Source organism: Drosophila sechellia, chromosome 2R (genome assembly GCF_004382195.2).
Source record: "Drosophila sechellia strain sech25 chromosome 2R, ASM438219v1, whole genome shotgun sequence".
Classification (NCBI taxonomy): Eukaryota; Metazoa; Arthropoda; class Insecta; order Diptera; family Drosophilidae; genus Drosophila; species Drosophila sechellia.
In genome coordinates this window covers 10509810-10536664 of record NC_045950.1, presented here as the reverse complement: position 1 = coordinate 10536664, position 26855 = coordinate 10509810, and the positions used below count along the sequence as shown (strand labels likewise).

At 45.3% G+C, this 26855-nt stretch overlaps 3 protein-coding genes and 1 pseudogene across 3 annotated transcripts; 1 reads left to right on the top strand and 3 right to left on the bottom strand.

Moving 5' to 3' along the window:
- Window positions 1–1905: 1905 nt before the first annotated feature.
- On the top strand, window positions 1906–6783 carry LOC6609148 (protein phyllopod). Its single transcript, XM_002033814.2, has 2 exons — window positions 1906–2310; window positions 5382–6783. The coding sequence occupies exons 1-2, from the start codon at window positions 2125–2127 to the stop codon at window positions 6408–6410; spliced, it is 1215 nt and encodes a 404-aa protein (XP_002033850.1). The 5' UTR covers window positions 1906–2124; the 3' UTR covers window positions 6411–6783.
- Window positions 6784–11494: 4711 nt separating this feature from the next.
- LOC6609147 lies at window positions 11495–15727 on the bottom strand. The gene has a single exon (XM_002033813.2). The coding sequence runs from the start codon at window positions 15027–15029 to the stop codon at window positions 12426–12428; it is 2604 nt and encodes an 867-aa protein (XP_002033849.1). The 5' UTR covers window positions 15030–15727; the 3' UTR covers window positions 11495–12425.
- A 6587-nt stretch (window positions 15728–22314) lies between these two features.
- LOC6609145 (stress-activated map kinase-interacting protein 1) lies at window positions 22315–24212 on the bottom strand. Its single transcript, XM_002033811.2, has one exon. The coding sequence runs from the start codon at window positions 24190–24192 to the stop codon at window positions 22477–22479; it is 1716 nt and encodes a 571-aa protein (XP_002033847.1). The 5' UTR covers window positions 24193–24212; the 3' UTR covers window positions 22315–22476.
- An 833-nt stretch (window positions 24213–25045) lies between these two features.
- LOC6609144 lies at window positions 25046–25660 on the bottom strand (annotated as a pseudogene).
- Between the last annotated feature and the right edge of the window lie 1195 nt (window positions 25661–26855).

The following is a 26855-nucleotide window of genomic DNA, read 5'->3' as shown; positions in this document are numbered from 1 at the left end:
AAATAATCAACAGTGTAATAATGGTTTTTGAATGGTATACTTTAGTTTTTCATTGTGTAATTTAGCTACAATAGTGTTCAATTAAGTAGTCAAAGTCCAAACATATTAAAATAAGAGTAGTGATTTAAAAATGAGATTTAAAAAAAAACGAATTTTTTCTAATGCACCAAAACAAATCCAAAAATCGTTTAAGATTTTTATAGAATCACAATAGAAATCTTGATAATAAATAATAAATATTTAAATGCTGAACCATAAATCTCCAAAAAAACCTTGTTATCCCTTTCTTATCCTCGATATCTCATCCGGGCACCTTGAACACTTCCTCTCCTGGGATCCCAGAGATCTACATGAAAATTTGATACGCATATGTCGCGGAAATCGATCGATCGAGGGTCCAGTTCCGGATACATTATTCGTTCGCCACGCAACTCCCTCGCCTGATTCCATTCATGTATTCATTCATCAGGGGCCTCGATTGCGCTTGGAACCTCCTTGCCCCATACTTACTCCTTACTCCCTGCTCCCTGCTCCATACTCCATTGTTTACTATCGTCGAAGATGCGTAGTAAAAGTAGCGGCGAGCAGCGCCAGTTAACCCAGTGTCTGCGATCTGAGAAGATCGTCGCAAATCGGAGCAGCGGACGAAGAAGGTTCGGACGAAGGAAAAAAGGAGAAGAAACATCTGTCGCCACGAAGAAATCCAGTTGCAAGCTGCAACACCACCGGCTCAAAATGAGCAACAACACGGAGAACATATGATTGAGCTGCCCGAATGCCGCATAAAAATGGGTAAAAAACGAAAAAATCGAAACACACCTTTTGTGTTTTTTTTTTTTTTTTTTTTTTTTTGGAGCAGCTGCCGTTGCTGTCGGTGCTTCGTCGGAGTTTTGGAGGATCGGCGGGCCTGGAGGGGGGCACCAGACACTGCACTCGGCAGCCTGTTGATGAGTCCACAATGCGCACATGCTGCAAGCTATTCGTGCGTCGGATGATATGGGCTCTGTGTTGAGCCGGCGGGTCCTCCATAATGATAAGTGCCCGTCGAGGAGGCCGTCCACATTAAATTCGGCGTTTGTCGCTCAATGGCAGCTGCCACCGATTCCTTTGGGGGCTTAAGCTAATCCAAATGGGCGAGTGTCGAAAGTTCAGATAGGTCAAGTTGTCAAAATATTCGGATGACAGTCGTCGGTGCTTTGGGATTCATTCATGAAATTTGCGAGGCTCTGATCGCTGAATGAATGGGGCAATTCGCTTCGCAAGGCAATAAAATTATAAAATAAGGTTTAACAACAGGTTTAGGAGCATTAAAATTGTTACCTAGTGCTTAAGTATTTTTATACATATTTATTTGGCATAACATTATATAATTTTATTTGTGGTTAAATTGTCAAAATTCTGCTTTATTTTTCTACTGGCACTGCCTTTTGTTATCCGTTTCCTGTTTCAGAATTCGCACTAGTCATTCTCAGCAGTCAACATCCCTTTTGGCGTCCTTAAATGTGAACATATGCCGCCTGTTTCTATTGTTTCGGCTATGTCACCCTTATGGTTGCTTTTTTTCTCAGTGCACGTTGTTTGGTCCTGGGTTATATGCTCTATATGTTTTGTTTCCTTCAAAATCACCAGCCAAAGAATCTGATACAAATTATAAAAAAATAAATAAATATTTTTAAATTTAGTTTTATTTTTTAATAGGATATGAATAGTAAATATATTATATTTTGCGTGACTTTTATTCAATAAGTATAAGTGTCTAGCTTATCCTTTAGCTCATACTTTTCCCATCGATCCGACAACGCTCGACGCTCTCGCATGTCATTTGCCAGATCTGGCAGCCCGCAGGCAAAAATTTTGAAAGTGGTGCCCAGAATGCGATGAGGACAAGCAAGGCTCATTCGAAATTTGTGCGTGCAACGCGAAGGAAGTGCCGCTCCGTAGCTCGCTGTCCCGCTCTCGCTCGCCCCGCTCTCTCGCTCTGTCGCACGCGTTCGCCGCTTGGCATTTGTTGTTTGCCACATTTTCGCGGCACCCCAAAAATCGAGGAAATACAATACGAGTGCGAAAATCGTCAGAAGTTAGTGCGACCTTTGGTGACGTCAGAGGCTGGGAAAAATCGCCAGGATGTCTGCCAATCAGCAGCAGCAGGCGAATCCTTCGGCGGCCGTTGCCGCACCCGCCGCCTCCTCGGAATACCTGAAACGCACCTGCCTCATTTGCGGCTGCCACACCAACCAGACGATCAATATCTACGAGCCCCGCTCCGGACCCAATATCGTCCAGCTAATCCAGGCGAAATTCAAGTTTCAGGTACGGATTTTTCCCATCTTAGAGCAAAAAAAAAACTCAGGCAGGCAGGGGGTGTGGAAAGTATAAAAATCGATATTGGGGCAACTCGGCGGATGAGTCATGCAACGAAGGAACGTCCTTCGGACAAAGTTTTCCCTCTGCGCGTGTATCCGTGTGTGTTTTTTGGGTTAAAAGGGGATGAACTTCGCTGGGCGGAAAATGGGAAAATGGGTGGCATTCGGCAAGCAGAGCGGCAGGCACTTCTGTAGGCAGGTAAAGGTAACTCCCTCATTTGATGATTGATTTCCAGCGCAGTTTTCTAATATTTTAAAGTGATTATTTGCAAAGAAGTAAGGTTTCAGAATATGTAGTTCCTTTCTTAATGAATATTCTAAAATCCTTTATCCCAATTAGATTTGTGGCATGCCCACTTTTTCCTGTGCCCTTTAAACTGCATATCCTGTCGCCGAGCAGCTGATGCATTTCCCTGACAACCTTTGGTAATTGGACACTTTGCATATGTGCCAGTGCCACAGAGCCGCCACTTAGTTCGATTCCTTTCCCATAATTTTTAACAGCTTGTTCTAATATGCGAGCAGTGCGGTGTGTGGGAAATGCGACAGCGGAAGATGGCCAGGGAAATCGATCCTGGCTGGAGATCCTGGGCTTGTTTTTCTGTGGAAGTGAGTTTCGGTTCTCGGATTACAGGCACTCCTCGCCCAAATGACTACCCATGACTACCTGTACCGGCGGCGCACACATAAACCTGCTCGAAAGGGCAGATGTGCTGTGGATTTGCCGAGATTGCTCCAATTTCTGCGGGCAGTGAACGAACCCGCTGTGCTCCGTTCTCTTCGTTTCCATATCCCAAAACGACAGCTGTATTTGCCGGTCGGCACTCAAAATCCAACCCATCGGGGTTCCTCGATCCTCTACCGCTGCTGCTGCTGCTTTATCAGCTCTTCGTGGTCTCGAGTGAGTTTTTTCGCATATCAACTATTGAACTCGAATACCTGGATGCGAGTTCACAGTTTATTGTTTGTGAGACGAAGGGATTTTCCCCTGCAGCATTGGTGGTGGTATCTTTGGATAGAAATTCCGGTTTCTGAAGCTGCGCAAATCCAAAGAAAAGATCTACCCTTGGAATAGAGGTACAAAGGTGAATTCAAATGCCCGAATTTTCAGCCGAAGTCCCAGAAGTGCCAAACTAGACAATATTTTCATTTAAAGGTCTTCGTTTAGTTTGGTATTTTTGGGAAATAGTTTTTTCTAAGGTTTCCATTCAATTGGATTAGAAAGTCAGCCGGATTCTGAAGGCGAAGTAGGGGGAGTTCCTAAAACGAAGACCTATAAAAACATAAACAATTATAAGTGGTTGCTAACATAGTTTGTAAAAATATTGGGTATGTGGTAGATTGTATTTCCACATATTTTCGAAATAGATGTTTCGGACTTCGATTATATTGAAACATTGTGCTTAACTAGTATTGTGTGTATAGCAATCACTTTAATTACGAAATGCTTGAGCCGCACGCAATACGATTTCATAATAACAAAAACCCTCAGCTAACCCCGCCATATCAGACCCTCGAAGCCCACCCTCTATGCACATAGATTCACCCCCTCCGGACGTCGTTAGAATTTCGTTTGAACCGTTATTGCGAAACCCTATACGGTGGGCATACACCACCTGCCGTGATCGTAGCCCGGCAACCGATCTCCCCCACAGGAACTACACCCTCCCAGGGTTCTCAATAAGCTGGAGTTCTGAATGACACTGCCATAAAGTCCAGTTGCAATTACCTTATCAGACTGCGCCCCCCACCACGCCCTCTTATGCACTCAGAAAAAAAAGAACATTAAAAATGTAGTATATATGCAGCTATATGAATACAAGCATGAAAAGTTGATTTCGAACTAATAGAAGTACTTTTAATCACATTTTTCCATGTGTCAATATAAAACTTATCTTAGGTGTGCACAACTTTTTCTCGCAGTGCATCTGCGAACGACGTGCGTGTGTGTGTGTGCGTGTTTGTGTTGCTTTCTGTCTGCTTTGCACCTGGCCTGCAATTTGCATTATTATACCGTTTACACATGGCCCTTGGAGCACACCTTTTCAGCGCCGAAGCCAAAGGTAAACAGCCAGCCACAATCGCTCCTGATCCTGGCTACCCTCCGCACCTTCTCCTCCTCCTCCACCATCATCCTGGTCGATCCTTTCGGTTCCCCAACCCTCGTCCCGATCACCTTTATCTAATTTTCGGCGCAGCTGTCGCGCATGCGCGTGCCTAATGGTCGTCATAGTTGGGGTTTTAACCCAGTTCCCGCTTCGGTTCCACTTCGGCATATATCTTTTTTTTTTATATATGGATAGGGCGCGTGGCTCTTGGCCGAAAACGAGTTTCCTTCGAGGCTCGAACTGAGCGAATGTCCCTTTGGCTTGTTATTGCTTACTGGTTTTCCGTACCTTTTGGGCCAGCTGCTACCGCTGGGCGCTTAGTTTTTGCTGGCAGGTGCACGAAATTATTGATACCCGAGGAATGCTGAGGTCTGGGCTGGGTAATTAATATGCCCGGGTCGTCTGGCAGTTGTTTTTCGGAATTGTTATGGTCTTTTTTTTTGCACCTCTGGCTGGATGCTCATTAGTGGTAGTGGTGGTATTGGTCGGGTGTCGCGAGCGATCACTAAGTGCATAGGCGTATCGTAATTTTCGAGAGGTTTATTCTGTGGGTTATGCCTGGCTGCAGATTGCGAGTCACGCCATCGGATTTAGGTCAATTTTCATTGTAAGGATGGTTCCTGATGACCTTAACGGTTTCATGGCTATAATCAATATATGATTGGCCTTGGTGGCTTTGAAATTTACAATGTAACCGCCTTCGGTTATTTCTAATGACTTTTTACCTTCATTCTGAATGCTACATATCAGTTAGCAATTTATTAAATTGGTTATTACTCAGCCATTAAATTAATTGAAGGACCAAATTAGCTTGAATAGTTATGATTAGCAATAACTTTATAATCTAGAATATACTTCCAATAGTTAGGCAACCCGTACTCATCTATGCCCTATATGTCTCTACTTTCAGCCATTGAATGAGGACAAATTCCTCTGCTTCAGCTGCAACAACTGGCTGATCAACTGGCACTCCCTGCAGGCGGTCAACAGCAATGAGGCCGAAAGTCAGAGCCAAAGTCCCTCGCACATGGGCAACAGTGTGCTGCAGCAGGAAAGGACGAAGCTGCGTCCGGTGGCGATGGTTCGCCCCATGGTCCGAGTGCAGCCCCAATCGCAGCCCCAACTGCAGCCCCAAGTTCCAATCAATCCCACACCCGCACCCATAGTCTACTCGAAGCGAAGAGCCAGCAGACGCAGCGCCTCCGTTAGCCGGATGAGCCGAGTGCTGCGCCAGTGTTGTGTGGAGAGTCTGCGGCGGAGTCCCAAGAAGCGCAATCAGCAGCCGGTTTTCGTCTGCCTGAGGCCGCAGGGTCAGAAGAGGAGCAATCTGATCTGCAAGGTGGAGTGTGTGGCGCCGCGCCGGAAACCAGTGGAGCGACTGGTCAAGGAGGTGGCAGCCACAGCCACAGCCACACCCGTGCCCAATCCAAAATCCACGCCCACTTACCAAAGATTCCCGCAGCCCAGTGTGGATGGCAAAGTAGTGGCCATGTTCCGGCGACTGGGAACCACACTCAGCCGGGAAGAACCCGCCGCATCTTCAGCAGAATCAAGTCCAGCCTGCTCGAAACTCCCGCAGATCATGAGTCCGCTCAAAGAGACGCCGCGCTGGACGCGGGACCTCGATGACGATGAAATACTGCTGGAATTCGATACCGCCATATCCGAAGTCCTACCAACTGCCCGCTATCAGGTTACCCACGAGGAGAACAAGGAGAACCAGCAGGCAGCAGAAATAGAGCTGGAGCTGGAGGAGGAGGAGGAGGAGGAGGAAGAAGTGGATGGCCGAGCGGAACTGGAAGTGGTGCAGGAGGCGGAAGCGCCGCTGGAACCGCAGAGCCACCACAAACAAGGAAACAGCCACCAAAATTCCCACCAAGCTTCAATCCAACTCGCTGGGCTGCGATTACCAATGGGCCTTAGCATTAGCCTCGTCTAAAAACGATGGGTCCAATTGATGCCCCACACACAAAATAGTCAAATTGCATGCACAATACGCAAATTATGAGCATTAGCAAATGTCTAATTTAATAGTACCTCGATTACATTTTAATTGTTAGTCAAATACCTTAATTAATTAGCGGACAAAAAACATACAACAAAATACCTAAGAATGTTAAGTTAACGGATGTGGAAAGCTATATTTAAAATATACATATTAGTCGTAGGCAAAACCCTGACTTACCCAAAAAAAAAAAAAAAAACACAAAAAAGAGAATCCCCTGGAGCCAATGTAGTTGAATTTGTTTGTTTGCTCCAAAAGACAAAAGTATTTCAAAATAACATGCGAAATAAAAATAGCACAAAAGCAATCAATATATAAATGGAATTAGTTTTTATTTTGGTATGTATGAATTGTATGTGGTGATATGAATTTACAGATTATTCCCAGGAATTAGGAAATATCTCTTTGGAAACAACTTTAATGTAACATTTCCCGCCAAATGTTACGCATCCATTTAAAAAGTAGAAAAGTAGTCCTTCAAAATAAAATATATATATTTTAAACATACCTTTGCCTTTAAGTGTCACACTAGCGACATCTATGGAGTCAAGCCGCCAGTCGCTACATTACAGTTTTCAAAGAAATACTGTAGGTGGCTCTTATCATTCAAATCAAGGCGAATTACGGCGGCGAAAAATGGATTCAATATGTCTAGCATAATTTTGGTCAGCAATTGAATTTGCTTTGTTTGCATTCATCGGACATCACCCACATCTATCATTCTATACATCTATCATCTATCATTTAGAATCCGGTCGTAACGAATATCCAATAATTATTGAAGTATGTATATTTATGTATCCTTATCCTTCCTAAATTTGTAAATATACTTAATGTTATATAATTATAATGTTATATACTATAATTGGCTAAGCTCTCTTACGATAGCAGTTCAATACTTTAGTTCTACAAGTATACAAAATCTAAAAATAATAGGTAAAAATAGGTAAAATAATATACAACTTAAACAGACTACTAAAAAATTGCCAACAAATAATTTTCTAAAATGGGAAAACAATTTTTATTTTCCTATTTTGAAATGAATTTTTCGTGACCAATTTGGCAAAGTTAAGTCCCAATATGAAAACTTTAAGATATATAAATATATAACATAAGAACAATTTCAAGGTCACAGTTTGATGTCTTACTGAAACAAAATTTAAATTCATTTCCTAGCACATTTTGAATTTGATCACAGTTGGCTTATCTTACTCTGTCTTTAGTACAACTTAAAATCATTCTTTAATTCATATCATATCAGCAATTTTGCAATGCATTCCATCGTCTGTGGCATTCCTCGCTCGCCTTTTTGCGGTATCGATTTTTCTGCGATTTCGATAGATTCTTCCAGGCAGCCGCTGCCTTGGAAACGATAACTCTTATCCAAGAGACAGGGAACAAAGAACGGCAAAATGCCTGTATCCTGAACCCCTACTTTATATTTGTGGCATATTATCTCAAGAAAGAAAAATCGTGGCTTAAATCCTTAAGCCATGATGTCTCCTACGATAATTGGCCACATATACAAAGTAGGGATGTCACGATAAAGGTATTTTTCTGGTCTTTGTTGCCTGTCTCTTGGATAAGAGTTACCGTTTCCAAGGCAGCTTCTGCCTGGAAGAATCTATCGGAATCGCAGAAAAGTCGATACCGCAAAAAGGCGAGCGAGGAACGCCACAGACGATGGAATGCATTGCAAAATTGCTGATATGATATGAATTAAAGAACTATTTTAAGTTGTGCACGACATGCCGCAGCCGGATGTAAGCCTTCACGGGAAGTCAGTGTTGGCCACATTTGCCGATGACGTGTGCGACACCTACAGGTCCCGATGCGAGCACGACGCAGCCGATGGTATCCAGGACTTTGCATACCGGTTCTCGGAATGGGTAAGACGTTGGGACATTGGCATCAATAGCAGTAAATCCAACAACGTCTGCTATACTTTAAAGCGGAGATCGCCACCGCCCGTCTACATCGAGGAAGCCCCCGTACCACAACCGAACGCAGCAAAGTACCTTGGAGTGCTTCTGGATCGCAGACTCACATTTGCCAGGCATGTGACCGACATCAGAAAACGCCTACGTGCCAAGGTGGCGAAGCTATCCAACAAGCTGACAATTTACAAACAGATCTTAGCACCAAACTGGAAGTGTGGGTGCCAAATCTGGGGCTTGGCATGCGAGAGCCACATCAAAAGGATCCAGGCTATTCAAAATAAGGTAGCAAGACTCATCACCGGCTGCGAGTGGTTTGTTCGAAACACCACCCTGCACAGAGACCTGAAACTCGCAACGGTATTTGACGAAATAAACCAGCACTCGAGCAGATACCATGACAGGCTGGAGCCACAGAAATCGGCTGGCCAGCGCTCTAAACAGATCTCGCCCACCAAGGAGGCTCAACAGAAGGCAACCGAGGGATCTCATTTCCCGATCTCCTTTGACAAGGGTCAGCAGAAGCTGACGCTTATCTTAAATCCTATTTGTTATATGTGATTGTTAGTAATTGTAGTAAAATTACTGTAAATTTGAAAAAGCTAAATATAGTTAGCCGGCGAGCCCAAATGGGCTGAATTAATAGATCAGAAGGACACAAAGGGGCTCCAAGATTAAATAAATTAATTAATTAGAAAAAAAAAGCACATTCCTACACAAAATATTTTTGTTAAATATTTAACATAAAATATGTAATACGAAAAATGAAATATTTTTAAATGGTGAAATTATAATTTGTTAATAATTTACTAATTGAAAGGCTAATTCCTCACATTAGAAATCCATTTTATGATATTCCAGAACCAACGACATGCTCTTAGATACATATATCATTAGTTTTCGCCTTGCGTGCGAAAGTCCAATGTGTAATTGTTGATTTCTGATGCTCTAGCGTATTTATTTGATTTAGGCAATTGCGTAGTGAGAACGAACGTGTGGAGGTCAGCATCGTCGTTGCTGTTGTTGTTTATGCAACTGAGACAGCGGTGCGTATACGTATTTTGGCTTACAATATGGCATTTCATCAATAAACGAACTGATGACTGAGTGGCTGGCTGGCTGGCAATTGTGGTTTCGCCGACATGACTGGCAACATTAATAATGTGGTGCGGAAATTTCTACGCGCACTTCAAGTACGCCGTATTGAGACGGCGACTAAGGTTACTTTTATTTATAAATAAAATTCATCGTGCCTTCTGAACTTGAAGATGACTTGCCGCAACGTCGAAGGAGACGGAGAGAGCGTGCAGTTTCCGGAAATCGCGTATACGCCCGATGGCCGTGCGAAGAGCTTACGCCTCGCGATTCTCGCGACTCTGCCGCCTACGAATGACGGTCAAGGTTGAGGCAGCTTCGGGCGGCTTGCCACACGGCACGTTCTACGTTCTGCCTGCCAGAGATTAAATCATTGAGTGCTGTGAGACATTTTTAGCCCATCCAAGGATGCCGCGGTCTTGCCAAAAAAGTGTAGACTTGTCTAAGGTTAGTGATGCACCGAGAGAAACTCGCAAACTGTTCCAAATATCCATATAACCGATCTGAAAAACACGTTTCTTACTCATAAGATATATGTTAAATTATTTAAATTATATCTACTGCCAAGCAATTAATGCCTAATTCGACTGCGATAATTCACATGGTTTATATTTATACCCATCCACTGGAGATGAACTCTCACTTAATGAGTGCAAGTTGTTCTGGAAAACACGAGATGTTCGACTGGTTTTCGTTCGGTTCCTGTTTGAGCACGTTTAATTAGCATAAATTTAAAAGGGAATTCGGCAATAAAGCCCCAGCGGCAGGAAGCTTAATCAAGCGATCGTTTGAACCCCAGCTATGTGATTACAATAAGAGCCTGTGGGGCATGCACCAACCCCACATACTGCACATATATCCCCCTCACGAATTATATTATGCAATGTACGCACAAAATGCTTCCCGTTGGCTAGATCGTATATTTTGCTGCACTTTTGAATTTTGCCCACGCGGTGAAAAATTGTGCGACAATTAGCTCAGTCCGCTGGCCAAGCGCCCGAAAAAAACTGGTTTTCGAAAAAAAAAATAATAAAAAACAAAGTATTAAAGTATAAAAGTCAGGCTGCTGTGGGCGGCGCGGCGGGATGCGTGTGTGCGAAAAATCATTCACTTGTGTACGAGCCAGTATGCCCATTGAAATTGTTTAATAAATCGAAGCCGAAAGAAACAGAAACAGAAATCGAGAAAAAACGAACTCGGCTGAAAAGTGAACAACAAATACCTTGGGACCGCAAAAAAATCGCACGCACGGCAACGATTAAGGCATGAGTACTCGAAATTCAGCCCCAGAGGCTGGAGACAAGGCAATAACAATGCTAACGGCCGCTTTATGAACAATTATGAACCGCGGGCGAGTTCGCCCCAAAATCAAAAAAAAAAAAAAACCAAAAAAGATATACAACAAAATACAAAAAAAGTGCCAAAAACAGTATCCAAATTCAAAACTCGAGTTGGGGGCGCATGCGTCACGCTCATGTCACTTTGCGAAGACAGAAATTACGAATATTATTCAATAAAATTCAAATTGTTGCTTTCACAGGCAAGGCAGACTGGTTGGGATTTGCTGTTACTGTTACTATATATATATATATATACTTAACAATTTTTTTTCTGCTATTTTGGTGGCCTAGTTACCTTCGGTTCTCGAGTGGCGCGAATTTCGCTTTCAATTTCGGGCAGCCAAATTGCGCAAGATTCGTTAAATGATTTGGCAAAAAAAGACAGCGAATTTGCTTAGCTAAGCTCCATTTCAAGTTCACCATTGTGGTGTAATTGTAATAATACCCTAGACCAATTGCAACCCCGATTTTTTGTTTATTTTTTTGTAATAAGTTTATTTATTATTTATTTATTTATAATATAATTTATTGCATCTACAGACTAATGCGTCCGTAAGAAATCGAAATTAAAAGCTAAAAATGAAAAATATTTTTATTCTCTCCTGTAATAATCCGTTTTGCTGTTTCCTCCGTTTTTGTTTCATTCTTTTTTTTAAGGGAGGACAACCAAGTTTCCTACATCTGAATATGCAAATATTAGGCTAATAAAAGTGTGGAAATAAAAAACAAATAAAAGAAAAAGGTGCGAAAATTGCGAGTGGGTTGGGTGGAAAATGTGGAAATCACCTTTTGCCTGCCCCTCGAATGTTAAACCTAATGACCTGAGAATCTAATTCAATTTTCCTTGATTACAATCCGAATTATATCCGTATTACTCACATCTGGTTTCGTATGGCCGCAATTCTATAACCGATTTTTATGGCAGCCGTCTGAGTTATGGGTGTGACTATCCTATATCTAACCTAATTGCAAGCTAAATAAAAATGTTTATAGGCAATAAAAGAATACTAAAACTGCATAAAAGTCGCCAGGAATAATTTGTGAATTCATGAGGATATATCTAGGCATATATATATAGAAGCCATGTGAGACTTTGTGGGCCCGTATTCTATTTCTATAGTTTTTCAAAAACACAACATTGAAGTATATAACCTACAATCTATTAACTGGTTAATGGTCAATCATATATATGGATTAGGTATAATCTTAAGTGTCTACCAAACCAATTAAATCTCTGCTTTACATTCCTTAAGCTATTGGCAGTGATTGTTATCGTCATGTTTCATATAAGAAAGTTGTAGAAAAGTAAAATGAAGGGCTGGCAGAGTTTCACATGATCCAACGAAACCACTCGGAAAAATCGTTAATAAAACTTCGTTAACTATAGGTATCTGTTCCCAACCTAGGTTGGGCTACAGTGTATTGGGGGTGTATGTGTGGGACATTTAACAAGTTGAACAGCATCACAGTGTACAGCCATTAATTTCACATACGATTAGCCGTTCTAAAACGGAGTTCTATAACAGAGTACTACTATCTTCCCACTAAAATTAATCAACAATGTGCCCCCATTCAATCTAATTCACGGGCGATATGGCCTGTCCGAACTTCCTGGCCCTCTGGCCGAATCCCTTGCTACCATCTGGACCCATTGGAGTGCGTACCAGGCTCTCGGCAGCTCGCTGGGCAAACGAACCGGAACGCGACCGAGGAGATCCGTCGAGGAAGCTACCGGTTCGGGATCTTGGCTGGCCATCGTAGCCATCGCCGCCGCCGTGCTTGTAGTTGCTCAGGAAGCTGCCGGTGCGAGATCGTGGAGATCCTTCGAAGCCTTCCGATCCAAACGAGCAGCGACGATCGTATCCCGAATCCGTCGATATGCGTCTTCCTCCAATATACTGAGCATTGTCATATGCCGCCAGCTTGCTGCTCAGCTGCTGGAAGTTGTTGGAGTAACGACGTGGCCACACCTGGTAGCCACCACCTCCTCCACCCACCAGCTGATCGGTTTGGATGGGCTCCCGCTCGATGTTGAAATCGTTCGAAGGACGACGATAGAAGCCACTGCTCTCGCTGGCATTCGAGAAGGTTCGCTCGAACTGCATGGATCCGTTGGAGAAGCGACGCTCCTGGTTCTGATTATTGCCCGGACAGCTGCCATTGGAACACACCGAGGTCTTCCTGTAAGTAGTGTCCGTGTTCTGAGCAAAGTCCGAGACCCTTCTCGAGCATGGACAGCTCTCCGAACAGTTCGAATCGCGACGTTGGGGAACTCCTCCCGTTTCCGAGCAATTGCTGGCCCTTCGTGACATCGAAGGATTGACTTCTGGAGTGTAGTTCTGCTCGGAGCAGTTGGACAGACGACGCTGTAGGCTGCTTATGCCAGACACCATCGGATTACCGCCTGAATTGACAGCAGAAGATATAGGCGAAACATCGCCCAAGGCGGCCGCTGTGTTGGCCGAAATCGTCGATGTGTTGCTGTATCGCCTGGGACCATAGCCGAAAAAACCGGTGTGTCCCACCTCCTGGTTCTGGTTGCCAATGCTCCCACGGGGCTGATAATGCTGATACGGATTGGCATGGTAGCTGGGCCCCGTTTGTTGGTAGTAACTGGGCTGGAAGTCCGAGTTGTTGCGCTTGAGTTTGAAGCGCAAATCCGGTACAGTTTCGTGGCCGGAGAAGCTGCCACCTCGACTCCGCTCGTAGTTGGCATCGTTGTAGTAGCGATAGTTCTCCACCATCCGGGCCACCGGAGCGGCGATCTGGATGACGGCTGCCTTCTTGCCGGTCTTCTTCTTGGGCGCCACCATCTCGTAGACCTGGAAGGGCCCACTCAGATGACGGGCATCCCTGGCGGAGGAGGATTCTAAGTACTCCACTAGAGCACACTCCTTTTGCTGCAGTTCTGGATACTTGTTCATGAACTGACGCACATCCACGGGAATGGCCATTCCAGGCTTGAGAATGCGTATGAGCGCAATCTCTCCGCATGGCGAGAACATATCCGATACCTTTTCGATGGTTAGCTTGTCCAGTGGGAGATCACATGCCACGATCGTGCGAGAGGGCATGGTTTCATCGAAACTGGGCAGCGGTTCGATTCTGCGCACCTTGGTGCCCACATCATTCAGCTCGATCTTGCGGGACTTGCGACGCACTGCATCTCCAACCACCTTCCACTCCCTGGTCAGTTGACGCACCCTCTTGAAGCTGGACACCAATTTAAGGCTGACGAAACCCTCCTTGTTGCGTCGCACATGTTTCAGTAGGAATGCATCCTTCAGGATGCTCTCATTGGAGAAGTAGAACTCCACGGCATCGGTGATTTCGGCAGCCAGTTCCTCGCTGGGAATAAGAGAGGGATCGAGTGTGTCTATCTCATTGGGTCCTTGGTGCTCAGTATCCTGCTCCTGGTGAACCTGCACTTCCTGCTCCTTCACCTGCGGCTGCTCCACCTCCTTTTCCTTCTTCATAGTGAGGAATGAACGATGGGTTTTCTTGGCCTCCAGAACGGGTGAGTTGGCTGGTGCGACCGCGGGTGGTGGAGATGCATCCAGAGTGAAGTTGGGATGGAGATAGATGTTATCCATCTGGTGCTTACGGAACTTCTCCAAATTGGCCTCACTCAGGACGGCCGGTGGCGTAGTCTGGCGCTCAGTTAAGTCCACCTCGGCTATGATGTGATTGTCCACGGCCAGGGGCTTAAGCTCATCACCCTCCTCCGACGATTCATCCGAGTCCCCAATGGAGGAACCCATGCCCACGTCCACCAGTTGGTGATCGGTGGGCGACATGGGCGGAGCAGAGGGTGAAGTATCCTCCGAGGTGCTGTCATTGCTGCTGCCCAGCTGAGAGTCCATCGATTCCATTTGGTGGAGCAGCGCCTGGGCTGAACGCCGGGCATGCATGCGGAGCAGCTTGCAGGGCAGCGATGAGGACAACGGCACCACCGCCTGGGAACTGCAGCTCGGCTGCTCATCATCCAGCTCCTCCACCTCCTTGGTCTTCTCCATCAAAGCAGGCGACTGCGGTGCTTTCATCACAGGCACAGCGGTGAGAATGGGCGCTAGGATCGGAGTGGGGTCCACAGGACTCACGAGGAACGTGTGACCCTCTGCACCGGCATGTGGAGCCTTCACCTCGTACACCTGCTCCGCCTGATCCCTGGGACTGCTCATGGCTACAACGAACGACCTTGGCTGATGCTCTGAGATGTTTTTTGGGCACTCCAGCAAAAGCGAAAAGCTGTCTTTACTTCTTTCGGCTCTACTCTCTATCGTTGCTGGCCAAGTGTAATTCTGTCCTATTTCTTCGCTCTCTTTCTCTATCTACTTCTCTCTTTTTCTCTCTCGTTCACTTTCACTTTCAAGTTCAGTGGGGAAAAGCTCGCTGTGGGAGCTGCACCTTACATCGGATGGGCCCGATTAGCCAAGATGTGCATCTGGGTAATCTGAAACCCAAACTGAAGCGTTCATTGAACGTCAGCTGTTGCTGGTGGCAATGTTCGTAATGTTGGTGTTGCTGGTTTAGTTGTAGTTGCAGCAGTTGCTGCTGGTGTGTTTTATACCGCCGTTTGCGTAATATCGCCAGCAACGTGCTTGGAATTTGTTTGGGGCGTTTGGTCGCCTGGGTCTTTGTTTTATTTCTTTTTCTAGGCCGCGCTTGACACCGATTTGCCAAAAGTTAATAAATAAAAGTTCAATTAACAATTTCGTCTGCGTTTTGGGTAATTTTCGAGTTCAAGTTGTTGCTACTGCTTGTTGGTTGTTAGTTGTTGTTGCCCGTTTCCTATGTATTTCCGTAAGGCTTTTCAGTTGAACTTGTGTAAACTTTCTGTTTCGCACGCGACTAAAATTGAGTTCATGCAACGCTGCAACGCGGAGATCGACTGAAATTGCAAATTGATTTGAGGTCGGTTAAATACCCTCTGCTTTCGTTTCAATTTTTTTTCTTTCTGCCTCTTTTTTCGTGTTTACAGCAGCAGGCGGCCGGCGGCAGCGACGTCGGCAGCGCCAGCGACGCCAGCGGCAACGACAGCGGCGTTATTGAGCGGTCCAAGTACGCACGATAACAACGAAAAGCCAATAGCAACAACAACCGTGCGCAGCGAGAGCTGCGACGTCGGCAGCGACCACTTATTGGCAACACACACGAAACTTGTTGCGTTGCCAGCAACAGCAACAGCTACAACAAAAGCAACAGCAGCAAGCACACCGGTCACAGCAGAAACAACAACAACAATAGCAGCAAACACTGCTGCACTAACAGCAAACATATGAGCAACACAGCTTCAAACGCAGCAACAACAGCAGAGGCTACAACAGCAGCAACACTAAAGGCAACATGAGCAAACACAGCAGCAACATTGCTAGCAAACACAACAAAGGCAGCAGCAACATTACGAACAACAACTGCAAACACATCAGCAACAACTCAGGCTTCAATAGCTGCAACACTGCGAGCAACAGCATCTAACATGGGAGCAACAGTACAGGCTATAACAGCTGAAACACAACGAGCAATAGCAGCAAACACAGCAGCAACATTACTAAGAAGCACAAGAAATGCAACAGCAACATCACGAACAACAACTGCAAACAAACCAAGAACAATATTAAATGTAGCAACAACAGAATAAGCTACAACAGCAGCAACACTACGAGCAGCAACAGCAACGCTACTAGCAACAACATCTAACAGAGCAGCAACAACACGGGCTAGAACAGCAACAGCAGCTTGGCCAAAAGCAACAGCAACACATTGGCGGCATTTGCATTTGCCCAATGCATTTGTCAGCTCGTTTGGTTGTTTGAACATGCCACACGTTTGACATTAGTACGCGCACACACACACAGCCACTTCCGATTTGCATTGATCGGCTGAAAATTGGGAAAGTGCTTTTCGCGTGGTGACCTCGTTGCACGAAAATAACACACGATTGCAATTGCAATTGCAGTTGCTATTGCTATTGCAATCGCAATTACTGCGTCCAGAACGAGCCGTTTATCTCCGAGGGGAAATAGGAAGGAAACTGAACGGCGGCCAGCGACAACAAATTGCAATTTGAGGGTTACACACTTGACAACCCAGAGACGCTGATCAATCAATTGCAGGTCAGTTCCGCTTTGCAACGAGGCGATCGCGCACGTGAAACTTATCATGGAAATTGGGCAAACACTATTTCAATTGCAACAAATTGTTCGAAAATTTGAGAAAATATGGAGGTTAAAACAAAGGTAAAAATTGCAAGGCCAAAGATATTTTTCAACTTTTAAATGTAGTAATAATATGTGTAAAAATATATGTTCACTTTATGAAATATCGCTTCAGTTGGCAAGGTGAACTCTCTTTTAGTCCTATACTAGTTCTCCAAAGTATAATGCCTTAAGTAAACAAAATTCCATAATTAATTATAAGCTTGCAAATGAAATGGATCCCGCCAATCTCCACGTTTGCGCGTCTCATTAGCGCAGGGAATCCTCGTTGCATCGCAGTTATCGCATCGCCAATTTGCATGTCAAGTGCAAGTTCAAGTGCACCATTGAAATGCGGCGCAATGGCAGCGTCATTCTCTCGACTTTTGCTTTGTGGCTGTTGTGCTGTGCGGTATTATATCATCGGGCATATTCATAAGAATAATCCCTTTAGTGGGCCTGACTTTTATGAAACACTGTGTTGCATCAGCTGCGAACTGGCCTATTGTTTACCCAAAACTGATAAAGTTATACAAGACAAAGGCGGTACAGAACCAGAACAAATGTTTGCAATCCAATTACAAGGTGTTCTGCCTGCCGCCTTTGCCCGTTTGCCCCTCGTCGTCCTACCACACGGCGTATACTTGACATAAGGTCAACTGGCCATCAAATGCTCATTAATTTGCCAATTGACGACAAGCATTTCATTTCGAATTGTAGAGTGAGCTACCCCTACAATTTGATTTGCCAACAAGTAAATTATGTTGCAAAAAAAAAAAGCTATAGAAAACCAAGAGTAAAAAGATAAATGAATAGCGAAAAGGTAAAAATCTTGCAACCTTGCGGTAAGAGACACACTGACACACTGCCAAACTGGCAAAGGCAACAATAAGAAATCAAGAGTTTTTATTGTTTATGGGCCTGGTAGCTGGCGAACCGCAAATGGCAAATGATTTATTTAATACAAATCAAAATTATGATTTGATATTTTTCGGTTTTTTCCCTCCGCTTTTGTCGGGCGGGCGTGTCCCTCCAAGATCGATTAATCCAACTCGTTTGCTTGTGGCCCAAAGCTGCAAATAATCCAGGAAGTGGTAGCATTTGAGGTAGGTCAATTCAAAAGTAACAAAAAAAAACAAACAAATTGCCTCTAAAAGCCAATTTTTAAGCCTTCTGCTGCATTGTTGCTAGTTTGCTTTGTACACGCATTTATTTGCCTTTATCTAGCATTTATTTGCTTTTTGCACTTTTATGTTGAGAGCCGCCGAGGCAGTCGAAGTGCGTTCAGGGCCATCGATCTATAGCTCTGGCCGATCCGCTTGCGATCGGCGCACATTAGCAATTGTTAGCTGAAGCTTGTCCTTCTGTTGACATTTTGCACGCGCTGCCATGCTGTTGAGCCTACGCGAAAAACTCAGTTTCGCCCCGGAGATTTTCGAGTCTCGAGTGGGAAGACTTGGCTGTCAGCACCGATCAGCTTAGATATCCGAAATGGAGTCTGCGGCATTTCATTCCAATTTGCATAATTGCAATTTCAGCTCATTAGATGGCAATCTGTAAGACAGTTTCCCTCACCTCAAGTTCAATGCTGCTGCTTTTTTTGCAATGCGATTTAATTCCTTGCATTGTGCCATGCTGATGAATTATGATCGCATATCCTGCGTGTCCGGCTAAACGGATTTATGGCTGCAAATTGCATGGATGCTAGCAAAAGTGGGTCATGAGAATCCGCACACAAAGGCACTGCACTCCAGCGCGGTATTACATAATTCAGAACCTTTTATCAGGATGGAAGTGGCAGCAAACAGGTCCGGGACAAGGGCAGTTCAACCTTCGACTTGTTTTGGCCAGCACTGAGAGAAATCCAACTAGATCTTCAAACCGTTTGTAAAGAATTGAGTCCTTTCAACTTGAATCTTAAATATAATCCTTCTAGAATCTGCGCACCAAGTTAAGAGAGTAAGAATCATTTAAGATCGATACAAATAACTGATTTTGTGCATTGTTTTTTTTTTTTTTTGCCGTGTAAGTGGCAATCACCACCTGCATCTGGTGGTGGCATCCACTTGAGAGCGGTGCCCGAAAACCAGTTCCACGTCAAGTGCCTGCAACGAAACGAGCCCAAGTTTCGGCACTTCATTAAGGAAGCGACCTTGGCAGAGGCTGATGCCAGCACAATTTATCGCCGATGGAGGCAGGAAGACGATGCCGCCGCCGGCGACTGTGCCGCGATTCTGGACTGGACTGGAGGTGGACACGTTGAGTGGTCGGGGATGCAACAGGTTGCAGAACGAACGGTATGACCTCCAGGTTATGGCGTTACATATAGCATATTTTTTATCCGAATTCGAATGCGTGGCCATTGTGCAGCACGCTTTTAATTAAGCCGCCGCAGATCGAAATGTAAGTCGCCAAGCGCATTTGCCTCCTTTCCCGTGCGACAGAATTGGGTTACAAATGTCTCGAAAGAGCATAACAAGTTGTGCAGAACGCTGTAGTCAAGCACCTCGACTATCAGATACCCCTTACTCACACTCCCAGCTAGAAATATGAAGATATCTTGCATATATATGAACTTTATGGAGTTGGGAACACTCCCATCTACTTGATCTTGGAAAATAATATTCATATATATTTTTATATATTCTAGATATAAAACAAATTCCAAGTCGAGCTGAATAATTTCTAAAAATTAACCAATTGCACTTGTTTGTATAGGATTTTGCAATTGATGGTCAAGTAATTGTATCTATAAGTGTATTGACACCATTTATGTGTGGGGCTGGGCACAATTTGGGGAAAAAAATCCGCAATCCACCCAAGTTGTGCAATTAAAATGGCAAGCGTTTTTCGAGTTGTGGTTCCCCGATTTTTATTTTTATTTTTATTTCTGTTTTTTTTTTTTTTGTATTTTTTAATTTTGGTTTTTGGTGCGTGCAACGCATTGGGGCAGACAACGCCTGTCTCCGTGTGGGTTGGTCCCCGGGTCTTTGGTATGTGCAAAATGTTGTGGCCATAATGAAAAGACCGACATAGCTTTTATGGCCTGCCAGTTTGTTTCTGATGTAGAAAGAACGAAAAGCAAAAGAGAAAAAACCGAAAGGGAGCTGTGATCTATGAAATTGTGGAATTATTCTAGCAATTTGCAGCATGCAAGTTACCGTTGGGTAGTATGCCATAAATTAATCCAATAATAGCTCAATTAATTTCCCGAACACGAGCCAAGTTCCCACAGCAGCAATATGGCAAACAAACATCGCAAAACGGAAGCAGAAAACAGCAATGAAATGTTAAGTATACGTACGCAGATCGGTGATAACTTAAAGCCGTTTATGCGTAGCTTAGAGGAATACGCGAATAATTGGAAGTTTACCGATCGAACTTTTTGGGTCCGGTTGCGTGACTCAGGCACAAAATGCATTTTCCAGCGATCAATCTGCATATGCAGGCGCAGAGAATGAAAAACATATTTTTATTCAGATAGCTGAATATTCGTAGATATGTATGTATGTACTCGTGTGTGCGGCGGCCTTCAGAAAATGGCAACAAACGCGACATTAAATTATGCGCCTAGGCCTATTATTTTATGCAATTGATAAATTGACAACGAGGTCCGCTCACTTTTGTGTTTTTCCATTTTTTGTTCGCAGTGAAAATCCGCTCACATGCGTGCCAAGTTTCGTGCCCCTGACCGACAGCGGGACGGAGAGCGGGACGAACAGCGGTACGGACAGTGGGATGGACAGGGGTACGGACAGCGGGACGAACAGCGGAACGAACAGCGGTATGGACAGCGGTACGGACAGTGGGACGTACAGCGGTACGGACAGCGGGACGAACAGAGGTATGGACAGCGGAACGAACAGCGGTATGGACAGCGGTACGGACAGTGGGACGGACAGCGGTACGGACAGTGGGACGGACAGCGGTACGGACAGCGGGACGGAGAGCGGGACCGAGAGTGTGACCGAGAGTGGGACAGACAGTGGGACCGAGAGCGGGACCGAGAGTGTGACCGAGAGTGGGACAGACAGTGGGACCGAGAGTGGGACCGAGAGTGGGACCGAGAGTGGGACCGAGAGTGGGACCGACCGCATAATGCCTGGCAACTTTCATATCGAGTGAACTTTTGCGCTGTTTGTCATTCAATTTCAATGTCAAGGTTGTCGCTGCTTTTGTTAATGCATTTATTGCCTTTCAATTAGCCGCAGTCGCATCCTTGTCGAAATTAGCCGCCTCTGCTGAATTTGCTTAGGCAAATTAGCTGATAACTATGTTGCTTACGGTGAAATTCAGTGAGCTGTAGCGTAGAAAAACAAACAATTCGAAGGCGACGCACTTGCCGATAATAAATTCAATTCGTACCATAAATACCGTTGCATTTGACAAATTGACTGCGATATTCAAATTTGTCTTGCGAAAGAATGGGCCGGAGTTTCTGTCAAGGCTGAATCAGATAGGCATAAATCATTTAACCCCAAACTGACTGGACATATCGAACATGAAAATAGGCGTTTTCCTTTTATTTTATCGGCTATTTGAGATCGCGGGCATTTGTTAGTCATTTTTGTTGTTGTTGTTTTTATGTGGCGTATGAATGATGCTGAATTTGGGTATCACCTTAGCCACTTCCTCGGGGAATTGCAGCACCAGTGATTCACTTGGACATAAATCGATAGCTGACAGTTGCCTCGATTTGGTCACGCCAACAGCATCATCATCGCCATCAGACGAACGGCCTCAAATGTCGCGCATTTTGGCGTGATTTCGAGTCGCTAACCTTGGCCTTAGAACGCGCTGCTGCAATCGCTTGTTAGCCGCCGCTGCAGATGCATATGCATGCAACGATCGTCTAACGGCAGTTAGCCATTATTCTCGACTACTCCACAGCTGTTAGCCGGCGACCCAGCCGCCCAACCCAGTCATCGCTGGCATTGCAAAACTAAAAATAAACTGCCAGACCGAAATCAATATGTGCAGTAATACGACTAACCGTTGGGTCCGTCCACGTCTGGTCGTCTGTGCGATTAATTGCACATTGATTACAGACAATTGCAGTGGGTAGAGTGAAAAAAACGGAAATGAAAACCTGATATACAGCTAAAAACGCGCACAAATCGCGCGTGAATCGCTTCAAAACTGTAAAACACTGTAAACGCCAGCGGCAAGGCGGAAGCAAAAATGGAGAGATTCCGATTTTAAGTGTAAGTTTTGCAATTTTATTTTCAGGACCAGGCTTCGTAGTTGAGTTCAATAAATACTTACAGGCTAGGCAAACATGTGTAACACAATCTTTAATTAGCAACTAATACAACTTATCGAACAGGAGGCGGTGAAGGAGGCGGAGAATTAGGCGGGGACGTTGCAGCGGCAGTGGCAGTAGCCCGCCTGCTAGGCACACGAGCGACAGCCGCTGCCATAGGAATAAATACTACAACTTCAGCTGCCTCTTCTCCTGCTTCCGATCGCGCTGCAGAAGGAACTCGCGCCTCAGATCGCTGGATCGCATCTCAAGTATGCAGTTTAGCTTGTTGTGGATCTGCTCCGCCGTGTGGGTGTCCGTATCGAAGTCGTAGTGCTTAAAGCGAATATTGCTGCTTGAAAAAAGGCTGGAAGAATGACCCGGACTGCTGGGCGAGTGGGCTATCCCAGCACTGCCGCTTCCCGCATTTAGTGTGGTTACGCTGGCGTTGATCGGCGCCGAAGTGCAGCCCGTGGAGAAAGAAGGGGAGGAGGAGTTTGACTTCAGCCAGATGCGCAGCAGAGCCTTTAGGTGGCGTCGCTCCAAAATCTCGCAGTGGGCCACAAAGTCAATGGGAGTTGATACGGGTTTCTTCTGCGGCCAGAACTTAGCATTCTTGCACTGATCAATCTCTATTCTCTCGCCAGATATTCCCAGGGTTACATCGGATTTGAAGAACCTCTTGTCTATGATGTTCAGGCGGAAAGTACGATGCATGGGAGCTTCCAGCATATCGTTGTGATTCAGTAGGCGCTTCTCATACTCCTTGACATTGTCGTGTGGACTATCGCCTCCTCCACCTCCTCCTGCTCCACCCGGATCACTAGTTCCTCCATTCAGGCTAATATTTTGCAGAGCCTTGACAGCTGCATCAGACAGAGCTGTCTTGTCTTCCACGGAAGTCATGGATTTACTACCCAGCTGGCTGTGGTAATCAACTCGCGTCACTGGAGCCAATGGCCGACGCTCTGCGAGGGTCAGTTGGGAGAAGCCAAACTTAGAGCACGGTTCGCGATTGTCCAACGGTGGGAAGTCCTCCATATCATCATTATCCTCTGTCATATACAATGCGTAATGTTGCAGGGATTTTAAAGGAACGTTGGGATACTGTAAGGAGGTCCTGTAGCAGACAAAACCAATGACCTCCTGGATTTTGGCAGTGGCTACGACGCAGATCTTCAACGGGTAGTTGCGATCCGGGTCGGGAAGCATATTTAAAAACACGTTGATCCGTTTCGTTTGCATACCCACTTGGGAGGTGCCATCGAACCGGGCGAATTCAATGAAGCGATTCTGTGCTTGCTTTGGACTTTTGGCCAACTGTTCAGTGAGCTGGCTCTGAACACCCTCATCTGACAGCTCATCGTCGTTGGCTTTAGGTTCTTTTTTAGCTGGCGCAGCTTTGCTGAGGGGCAACACTTTGCGTTGGAAGAAATCATCTCTGTCCGGTGGCTGCACTTCCTCCTGGTAGTTAACACTCTTGATGCGCGCCGCCCTTCGCTTGGCAATATCCAGTTTCTCTAGTTTTTGGGCAGTGTTTGAGCGAAAGCGGTGTGCGCCCACCTCCGGATACATTTGGATGTCAAAAGAGTGCGTGGACATGTCCTCCTCGTCGTCGCTGAGGTCCAGTCCCGGATAGCAGATGAAGTCCACTTCCTGGAGTGGCGCATCCGGATGCCGGGTGTTTCGATCCGGCGTTGTCCCGCCTCCCGTCGGCGGTGTCTTGTGCGCCCGTCGCCAATGATAGTGATCTCCTCCAGCGCCCGAGTTACCGAATTTTCGCAAATAGTGTTTTGGCATGTCATCGCTCAGCATCACCGTCTCGCACATTCCGGTGTCGTCCGTGGATATGAAGGAGTTGCGGATGTGGGAGAGCAGCCAATGCTGGTTGGAGTAGGTCGCCATAGTGGTAAGCAAAAGAAAATAGCTTTTCCCAAATTAATTTCTATATATCTTAGCATCTCGGGCACTAATGCACTAACGCCTTTATATTATCTAGAGATGGAACTTTTTGGGAGTGTTAACGAATAGAAGGCACAAGTCACCGTTCCCAACAGAACATTTGAGCAATACTTGCTATATGAAAGTACTTATGTCATTAAGGTATGTTAATAAATTTTAGTACATATATAACTAAGGCTCTCTTAATAAAAGCCATATTAGGTCCAATACTGACCTACGCCATCCAAGTTTGGGGAACTGCCTCTAAGACTCATCTCGGCACGACATGCATCTGGGCTACCCTGGTATGTGAGCAACCGAGTTATTCAAAGGGACTTAAAAGTGGTCCCATTGGGAGACCAAATAAACTTCCACAGAAACCGATATGCCGACAGACTTAGCGCCCACCCGAACACGTTGGCGAATGATCTTGTCGACCCTATTTCCCTCCGAAGTCTGAAGAGAATACATCCCCATGAACTCCTTACCCGTAAGATAGCATAATCTCTCCACGGTACATTTGTATACACTATAATTAAGGAACAAAATCCATAATATCTTTTAAGCTACACATTATGTTAAGTAAGAAGGAACTGAACAATTCATTCTGGCTAATGAATAATAATAAATGACTTAAGCTCAAAAAAAAAAAAAAAAATACATGTACTTATAATCAAAGTAATAACAAAGACACTAGAATTATTCTAGTGTCTTTGGTAATAATTTGAATTCGTTTGGAAAGCCAGTTATAGCAGTACTCGATAAATCTGGTATTTTTTCTTTTAACGCAAACGGTCACTCTAGGTCACCATATGGCTTTTTTGTAATTATAGTTACCGTCGCCCGACCTGCAGTTTTTCGATGTCCACTTCATGAGAACTCTCATCGGATAGAGTCGATGTGCTAGCCAACGGCGAAATGGCGGGCATGGAGGTAGAATTCGACGAGACGGTGGGCAATCAGTTCAGCTGCAAGCGCTGCGACCGAGTAAGTGTGTGGGACATGTATTACATATTACCACAATCTAACCACTATCCATTGATGCAGAGGCCTTCTCGCCCTTCTCGTTGAAGTATCCAAGCTTGTGATTGAGGTTGACCAGCTGGGAGAAGGTCCTGCCCCATCGCTGGCAGCGAAACGGCTTCTCGCCAGTGTATGTCATCTTGTGACGCTTCATGTTCCTCTGCTGGGTGAAGGAAATTTGCAGATGTTACAGGTGAAGGGTCGCTGCCCGCTGTGACCTTTTAGTGGTGCTGCAGGTTCACAGCCTGGGCGAAGGCCTTCGAGCAGATGTCACACACGAAGGGCACAGCTTGCACTCGTAGGTGGTCTTGTTGTGGTTGTGCACCTCTTGTCGATGCAACGTCTGATCCCGCTTTCTCCCGAAGGTCTGCTACTGAAGTTGACTTCATCTGCTATCCGGGACTGGACCTCACCGACGACGAGGAACGCTTCATGTCGCTGTGCTGGGTGAAGGACTTGATCGCTCAGCATCACCGTTTCGCACATTCCGGTGTCGTCCGTTGATATGAAGAAGTTGCGGATGTGGGAAAGCAGCCAATGCTGGTTGGAGTGGGTCGCCATAGTGGTAAACAAAAGAAAATAGATTTTCCCAAATTAATTTCTATTTATCTCAGCATCACGGGATTATCTAGAGATGGAGAGGGAGTGGGCATCACGGGATTATCTAGAGGGGGTGGTAACGAAAAGCAGGCACAAGTCACCGTTCCCTACAGAACATTTGAGCAATACTTACTATATGAATGTACTTAAATTATGCCATTAAGGTATGTTAATAATTTTTAGTTTTATAACACATATATATCAAGTACTTATAACTAAAGTAATATTTTGAATTCGGATGGAAAGCCAGTTGTAGCAGTACTCGATAAATCTGGTATTTTTTCTTTTAACGCAAACGGTCACTCTAGGTCACCATATGGCTTTTTTGTAATTATAGTTACCGTCGCCCGACCTGCAGTTTTTCGATGTCCACTTCATGAGAACTCTCATCGGATAGAGTCGATGTGCTAGCCAACGGCGAAATGGCGGGCATGGAGGTAGAATTCGACGAGACGGTGGGCAATCAGTTCAGCTGCAAGCGCTGCGACCGAGTAAGTGTGTGGGACATGTATTACATATTACCACAATCTAACCACTATCCATTGATGCAGAGGCCTTCTCGCCCTTCTCGTTGAAGTATCCAAGCTTGTGATTGAGGTTGACCAGCTGGGAGAAGGTCCTGCCCCATCGCTGGCAGCGAAACGGCTTCTCGCCAGTGTATGTCATCTTGTGACGCTTCATGTTCCTCTGCTGGGTGAAGGAAATTTGCAGATGTTACAGGTGAAGGGTCGCTGCCCGCTGTGACCTTTTAGTGGTGCTGCAGGTTCACAGCCTGGGCGAAGGCCTTCGAGCAGATGTCACACACGAAGGGCACAGCTTGCACTCGTAGGTGGTCTTGTTGTGGTTGTGCACCTCTTGTCGATGCAACGTCTGATCCCGCTTTCTCCCGAAGGTCTGCTACTGAAGTTGACTTCATCTGCTATCCGGGACTGGACCTCACCGACGACGAGGAACGCTTCATGTCGCTGTGCTGGGTGAAGGACTTGATCGCTCAGCATCACCGT